This window comes from Vigna unguiculata, chromosome 3, assembly GCF_004118075.2.
Source record: "Vigna unguiculata cultivar IT97K-499-35 chromosome 3, ASM411807v1, whole genome shotgun sequence".
NCBI lineage: Eukaryota > Viridiplantae > Streptophyta > Magnoliopsida > Fabales > Fabaceae > Vigna > Vigna unguiculata.
In genome coordinates, this window is record NC_040281.1 from 13832243 (window position 1) to 13841232 (window position 8990).

General features: G+C 40.7%; 1 protein-coding gene across 1 annotated transcript; it reads left to right on the top strand.

Annotated features, from left to right (window-relative positions):
• The first annotated feature begins 2251 nt into the window (after positions 1-2251).
• LOC114175051 lies at positions 2252-3475 on the top strand. Its single transcript, XM_028059805.1, has one exon. The coding sequence runs from the start codon at positions 2252-2254 to the stop codon at positions 3473-3475; it is 1224 nt and encodes a 407-aa protein (XP_027915606.1).
• The last annotated feature ends 5515 nt before the right edge of the window (positions 3476-8990 follow it).

Below are 8990 nucleotides of genomic sequence, written 5' to 3' on the forward strand. Positions count from 1 at the left end.
ATATTATATATATATATATAATATAAATACGATAAATAAATGAAAATGATACAAAATATAGAATGAATCTATCCGTATGAAACTTTAAAAACATAAAAAACATAAAGCATACAACTTAAAACTTAATCCTATTTGGTTGAAACTTTACACAGTTGCTTCTCGAGACATTTATGTCACTGTTCAAACATTCATGTCCTTTTGGTTGAACGGTCGGAGACTTGCAAGCATCAGAAGCTCGCATAAGAAGCTCAGATCGAAGGCTGTCGGATTTCGTATAGTGACTCGCAGGCACTGGAAGCTTTCACATCGAAGGCTGTCGGATTTCGTATAATGAAGAAGTGCAAACATTAGGGTTTTGATTTCAGCTTGGAGATAGTACCGAGAAGCTCAAAAGTGAAGATAGTACCGAGAAGCTCGGATGAGAACTCGAAGAGGTTGCAACGACGTCGAGTTTGGTTCCTAAATCAGGTTTATTATCTCGACCTCTGTCATTTCTCGTTCACCTTCTTCGAAGTTGGTTTGGAGAAAAAAAGTTTTCTAATCGATTAACTATTTTGAAGAGAACCAGGTTTGGGAGGTTGCAGCAATATTATCAAGTTCAAGTTCAGTTTCATCGGTAGTTCAAATTGCAGTGATATAGTAGGTTAGTATGGTTCAGACAATTCATGATTTATCAGACTTGTAGTAAATGCTTAGAGGAAACATTATCATTTTTCTGCAGCTTGTAAGCTACTGTCAGTACAGTTGAGCACAAGCTGAGAGATGTCTACATTTGTGTCTACATGTGTTATATGTCAATAATTTATTAGATTTATTCCATATTCCAGTAATTGCACAAATTTCTTTCAACTTACCGGGAAGGCAAGATGATGCAGTGTTAAAAGTCGCACACATTCCACACTTTTCAATCCCAATCCTTTTACACTGAGCAAGTATTCTCTGTATGTGTAAATCAATTTTATTATGGATATATTGCCTTACTGGAAAAAAAGTATCATCACATGTGTGTGTTTTACTAGTGAAATGAGAGAGTTCAAGATGTTGGTTTCACCAACAAGATTAAATAAATGCTAAATTTATTGTATAAGAAATAGTACTTCATTAGGAAGTTTAATTAACCATTGGACTTACTTTGCTTTGTCTGGTGGAACGTCTCTCAGCCATTCAAGGTCAATGCTTCCATGTTCTTCAACCAGTCTATTTAGGAAATTCTGCATAGTGTATCATGTACTATAAGCTGCATTCATAGGGTGTGCTTGTAATATGTGAAATGCAATAATTCTAAACTATTATATTTTCAAAATTTAATAAATAGAAAATGTTCATGACTTATTGACTATTACCAAAAGTAACCTTTAAAATCAATTTGTTGTTCTCCATAAAATGAATAGGGTTTCGAAATTCAACTTTCACACTTACTCTTCTATTGGTTTGCATAATTCCTCTATGAAACTTATTATGCCTAAAGATAAGTTGTTTTTAGTACCAAAATATGCATACTCTACATTTATATATTTCTGATTTGGTTGATGGTATTCCATCCATAGTTAGTTTCACTTCTTCTTTATCATTTCTAGAATGTGGTACCATTTTCGTGTAAGATTTAAACGTGGGAGGGGTTATGTATTTAATTTGTTTTAATTGCTAGCTTAATAGAAATAATTATTGTTTTAATGTATCACACCAGTGACAAGTCATGAGACCTAATAGAACATGGATGTTACAAAGAAAGGATCAATTTGGCATGATAAGTGGAGAATTTAGAGATGGAGTTGATGATTTCATTCGAATAGCTACTAGAGACCCAACAATTCCAGATGTAACAGGACGCATTCCTTGTCCTTGTACAAGGTGTAGAAATCGTTATTGGGAGACATCATTTAATGTGGAGAAACATTTATATCATCATGGATTTGTTGATGGTTATATAAATTGGACTCTTCATGGTGAGAAGAAATGGGAAGATAACTCATCAACATCTGTCATCCAAGATTCTATTGATGAGAGCAAAAGGCCATATGTAGATATGATTATTGATGCTTCTTTGGGTAGAATCAATTCTGAAGTGGAAGAAGATCCAAATCCTTCAGCTGCAAAGTTTTACAACTTATTAAGGGACGTTGATGAACCTTTATGGGATGGTTGCAAAAAACATTCAAAATTGTCAGCTACAACACAACTCCTAAACTTGAAGTCAGAGTTTAGCATGAGTGTAAATTGTTATGATTGAATGATTTCCATAATTAAAAGCATGCTTCCAGAGTCAGAAAGGTTGCCTGAAAATTTGTATAGATGGAAGAAAATGGTTAGTGAGTTGGGATTAGGATATGAGAAGATAGATGCATGTCCTAATCATTGCATGTTGTATTACAAGGAAAATAGTGACAAGAATGTTTGTTCGGTCTGTAAAGAACCACGATTTAAGCCGAAGACATCTACAAATAAGAAGGATGTTCCTTGCTCGATATTGAGATATTTTCCCCTTGTTCCAAGACTTCAACGCCTATACATGTCTAAGAATACTTCAAAGTACATGCGTTGGCATGCAGATGGAGTACGTCAAGATGAATCAGTGATGACACATCCATCTGATGCAGAGGCTTGGAAGCAATTTAATCATACACATCCTACATTCTCACAAGATTCTCAGAATGTTAGGCTTGGTCTTTGCACAGATGGTTTTAATCCATTTAGCAATACAGGTACCCCATATTCATGTTGGCCTGTTTTTGTCACACCGTATAATCTTCCACCAAGTATGTGTATGAAAAAGGAATACATATTTCTTACACTTGTGATTCCTGGACCAAAGTCACCTGGTAAAAGTTTAGATGTGAATCTCCGACCTCTAGTTGATGAATTAAAGGTGTTATGGGATATTGGGGTAAACACTTTTGATACATGGAAAAAACAAAATTTTATTATGAAAGCAGCATTGTTGTGGACAATAAGTGATTTTCCAGCATATGAAATGTTGTCCGGGTGGAGCACTCATGGAAGACTTGCTTGTCCATATTGTATGGAGAATAGTAAATCATTTGGTTTGAAGTATGGTAGGAAGCCTTGTTGGTTTGATTGTCATCATCAACATTTGCCTATTGATCATCCTTTTCGTCATGATCGATACTCTTTTAAGAAGTCTGTAGTAGAAAACTCTTTACCTCCAAAACACTTGAGTGGTATAGATATCTTAAACAGAGTGAATCAACTTCAAGAAATTAACTTTGGCTTGAAATCAACCAAGATAAAGCAGCCCGGCTTTGGTAGAACTCATAACTGGGTAAAGAAAAGCATATTTTGGGAATTGCCTTATTGGTCCACCAATCTAATTCGACATAATTTGGATGTTATGCATGTTGAAAAGAATGTGTTTGACAATGTGTTCAACACTGTTATGGACATAAAGGACAAGACAAAAGACAATGCAAATGCAAGACAAGATTTGAAGTTGATATGCAGACGTCCTAGGTTATAGTTAGTAGTTGAGAATGAAAAGTATAAAAAACCAAAGGCAACATATGCCTTGAATTTGGATCAAAGAAAGAAGGTGTGTGAATGGATAAAACAATTGAAGTTTCCAGATGGGTACTCATCTAACCTATCACGTTGCATTAATCTAGATGAAGGAAAAATATACGGAATGAAGAGTCACAATTGTCATGTTTTTATGCAAAGACTTATTCCTTTGGCATTTCGTGACATGTTGCCAAGCCAATATGGAAAGTTTTAACTGAACTGAGTTTGTTCTTCAAAGAGATTTGCGCAATTGGAATACGTGTTTCTATCATGGACAATGCCATACTTTCCATCATTGAAACAATTTGCAAGCTTGAGAAGATTTTTCCACCAGCATTTTTTGACTCAATGGAACATTTGGTAATACATCTCCCATATGAAGTTAAGGTTGAAGGACCTGTGCAATATAGATGGATGTATCCATTTGAGAGATGTATGTTGTACTTAAAAAGGAAGGTTCGAAATAAGGAAAAAGTTGAAGGATCTATTTGTGAAGCATATATTTTGGAAGAAATTTCTAACTTTGCTTCTTTATATTTTGATCCAAGCATTCAAACAAGGTACACTAATGTTCCTCGTAATGATGATGGTGGTGAACAAAAACTGGATGATAAATTGTCTATTTTTAAACATCCATGTCGCCCTATTGGCAAAGGTCAACATAGATTCTTAACTGATGAAGAACTTCATATTGCTGAGACATATATCTTGGTGAATTGTTAAGAATCAGAATCTTATCTTCAGTAAGTTTTCTTTTTAATTTATATGTTTATGCATTTTATAATTATATTAGTTATGTTATTAATTACCGTATTGTTAGACAATTCGATGATTCACTAAAGGAAAGAAATCCTAATATATCTGAGGATGAAATACTCATAGCTCGAGATAGAGATTTTAGTAGATGGTTGAAACAACAAGTAAGTAGTCTCTCTCATACTCTTTATAATGTACAATTTAATATTTATTAATTATAATAATGATATAATTATGTGTTTTCACTTTTCCAATAATTCATAGGTTAGTACAGGTCATGTCCAAGATCAAAAGATTCGAGAGATAAGTTATGGTCCATTGAAGGTTGTGACTTCTTATAATGGTTTGATTGTTAATGGATATAGATTCCATACGAAGGATTATGGACATAATAAGTCCACCATGAATAGTGGGATATGTGTTCGAGGAAACATATATGGTGAAAATGATTTGGACTATTATGGTATTGTTGAGGAGATATTAGAATTATCATATGTTGGATTCGAAAACAAAGTGGTTATTCTACATTGTCACTGGTTTGACCCTGTCAATGGTGTTAAAGTTGATAATGTCTATGGGTTGGTTGATATCAATCATAAATCAAAGCTTCAAATAAATGAGCCGTTTGTATTAGCTGGACAAGCTCAACAAGTTTATTATACAAAATATCCTCAAAGTGGGAGTAAAAATACTAGTGATTGGTGGGCAGCTTGCAAGGTTAGAGCAAAATTGTTTATAGTTGAGACACTGAATAATGAAGAAGATTTTTCAAATGAGCAAATTGCTATTGATTATTTTCAAGATGAAGAGTCCACGAGAATGAGTACTATTCTTATTGACAATGAGATCATACAACTATTTGACGCACATGCTCCAATGGAAGAAGTAAATATGGATGATATACAAAGTTCAATTGAAAATGTAAATCATGATGAGGTCAACGATGAACTCAATGAGGATGATGGTTTCATGGATGAAGATGAGAAGTTAGATGATTTAGATGATTCAAATATGGAGTTAGATGAATCTGATGAAGAATGGTTATGATTGATTCTTTTCCATTTCATTACCTTAATATTCTTCCTAGTAATTTAGATTCTGGAACCTGCTATATTTCTTTTATATTTTTCAAGCCTTGTAAGAAGATTGTGGAATTATACTCTTTCATTAGTCATTGTCAGTTTCGACATTTATTTTGTTACGTTACACTTGACTTTGATCATGGATTGCTTTTATCCTCTCTTTTTCCCATTCACAATTTTAACCCAAATTTGAAGCATTTGTTAGTTACCTAAATTTAAAGCTTCATCTTGAGCAGTGAGAATTGGATTGAGTGCACTCTCTAGTAGGTATCCAAATTTTCTAGCAACCTACTATTAGATAAATATATAACATGTTATTGTATTAAATCATTACTATTAGATAAATATATAACATGCTACTGTATTAAATCTTTTGTACCGTACCTAGCCAAACTCAACCAAGTAAACAGTATACACATCGAAACCACCTAGTATCTGGTACCCGGACACCACCAGCACAAGCCATCTAGGCAAGTAGCCGGTCGAGACCGACTACTTGCCTAGAATGGTAGCTAGCATCGATGCCTCGCCTTCAATAAGTTTCAAGAGCCTGATTTGGGGCCCAGGCCCATTCATGGCCCAAATTAGAGCCCAAGTCAAAACCCGGTCCATGAAATGGTCAAACGTCATTTAATGCTCTATAAATACGCGTGGACCCCGGTAATTAAAGGTACGCATTCATTAATCACTGGTTTGACTCTCTGAGAGCTTTGACTAACTTGAGCTTCGGAGACTCTTCTGCAGGTAACCCCTCCTGGGTCCAAGCCGACATGTATCGACTGGGAAGAGGCCAACTGAAGAGATAGCGGACTGCATGGTAAGGTGACGCTTGTGCCTAACTTATCTTATTTGTTCTCTGCAGGAACAATTGGCGCCCACCGTGGGGCACGAGACGAACACCTTTAGTACCCGTTTTTCTCTGAAGATGGTTTCTACCCGTAGCAAAGCTGAAGCTAACAAGCAAGTGGACGATGGTCCCTCTGGACCTTCCGGCATCACCCCTGACTTGGCCGCCATCTTAGACGGCCAGGTGAAGATGCAACAGGAGCTCGCAGACCTGAAGAAGCGCAACGCTGAAGAAATGGAAGCGCTGAAACAAGAGAATTCCCGCCTCAGAAGGAAGATCGAGGCAGACGCCAACCTGAAAGGGAAAGCCAAAGAGACCTTTGAAGCCGTGAAGTCTCCGGCCTTCCAGCCTACAGAGGAAGAAAGTGAATATAATCCCACCCCCCATACCTTCACCACCACCCAACAAACCCCCTTACCTCCACACACCCCCAACACTTCCCATCCGGTCACCCGGGGCCCACAGCTCCCGCAACCACCCAAGCTCCCCACAACATACCCACTGCTCTCCACACAGCATACGTCCCACCCTACAATCCGCAGTATCTTCCCACAACCCACATCCCTCCTCATAACATCACCTCCACCTTTCCTACTATGATCAACCACCCACCCCCACCGCCACCCATTCACAGATTTTATCGCTAACACCCCTCTCCCGGCCCAGTGGGAACCATTCAACCTCGATCGCTATACTGGCGAAACTGACCCCGATGAACACCTTAAAGTTTACATCACACACGTTGCCCTATATACATCCCAAGACGTAGTCTTCTGCAAAGCTTTCCCCACAACCCTCAAAGGCCCCGCCCTAGAATGGTTTACCACCCTCCCACCCTACTCAATTGATAATTTCGACACCCTTTCCCACATGTTTTCCACACATTTCGCCGAAGCCGCCCACATCAAACCACCACCATATCCCTACTAGGCATCAGACAGGAGCCCAATGAACCCCTCAAAAAATTCATCGATCGCTTCAGTAAAGCAGCCCTTCGTACACCACACCTTAATCAGGAAATGATACTCCAATGTATGACCCTCACCCTACAACCCGGACCCTTCGCCAACAATGTCTACCTCCACCCACCCACATCCATGCACGAACTCAAGCTGCGCGCAGCTGACTACATTCACATGGAAGAAATGCAAACTCTTCACACCAAATTCTGTAACGACTATGCCACCAACACCTCCAACCCCACCTCCAATCCTACCCCACAGCCCCACCCGCGCCCTGACACCCGTCCACGTGAACCCCGCCAACCTCGTTTCACCAGATACGCCCCACTCACAGTAGCCTGCTCCTGCATCCTAGACGAGGCCCTCCAAGCTGACCTCCTCCCCCCACCACGAAAGACAACCACCCCTCCTAACGCCGACATGACCAAGTATTGTCGGTACCACCGCAACCACGGTCATACCACAGAAGAGTGCAAAGCGCTCCAGGATAAGATCGAAGAACTGGTACGCGTCGGCCATTTTCGCCGCTTCATCCGCAGGGATGACCACGCCTCCTCCTCCCGAACCCGCCACCCTCCACGACACGACCACAGAAGACATCCAAGCGGTACCCACCACAATAACCACCCCACCCAACCCGACGACCAACAACCACAGCCCGCTCACACCAACGTTACCCCTGCTGACCCCCCCTTACGAGGCACCATTAACACCATCTCTGGTGGCTTCGCAAGCGGAGGTTCCACCTCTTCCGCCAGAAAGAAACACCTCCGCCACATACAATCCATCAACCACATCACCCAATCCCATCACAGACGACGTATGCCCCCCATCGTATTCACAGACGACGACTTCCATGGCCTCGACCACCAGCAAGATGACCCCATGGTCATCACAATTGAAATCGAAAATTACGCCGTTAAGAAAGTCCTGGTAGATCAAGGCAGCTCCGTTGACATCCTTTACTGGACCACCTACCAAAAGTTACAGCTCCCCGACACCGCTATGATCCCATATGATGAGCCCATATACGGCTTTTCTGGCGAACAAGTATCCACCCGAGGCTACATAGACCTCCATACCGTCTTTCGGGAAGGAACCCAAACAAAAACAATCCCAATCCGCTTCCTTATAGTTGACGCACCCACATCCTACAACATACTCCTGGGCCGTCCTTCCCTTAATACCCTTGGTGCAGTCGTCTCCACCCCGCATTTGGCCATGAAGTTCCCAGCACCATCCGGTGACATCCTAACCGTCCACTGTGACCAACGTTTGGCACGCGAATGCTACATGGCAAGCTTAAGGCCGCAACTCCCAATCCAACAGACGAACCACATCGAGAGACCACCTAATTCCCGCATAGCCCTATCCGGCGAGGACCTTGACCCCAGAATAGGCCGAGATGCCTGCCTCGAACCAGTCGAGGACACAACCCCCCTGGAACTTCCCAACGGCCATTCCATCAACTTGGGCACTGGTTTGAATCTTGATGAGCGTGCCACAATTACACCCATCCTCACAAACAACACGGATCTCTTCGTCTGGTCAGCCTCTGACCTCCCCGGGGTAGACCCTAAGGTCGCATCCCACAAGCTCTCAATATACAAAGAAGCCCGCTACGTATCTCAGAAAAAACGCAAACTTGGGGAAGAACGCAGACAGGCAGCCAAGGTAGAGGCTGAGAAGTTGCTGAGCGCAGGATTTATAGACGAAGCACAGTACACCACCTGGCTTTCTAACGTTGTCTTGGTGAAGAAAGCCAATGGCAAATGGCGGATGTGCGTCGACTACACAGACCTGAACAAAGCATGCCCACGCGACGCC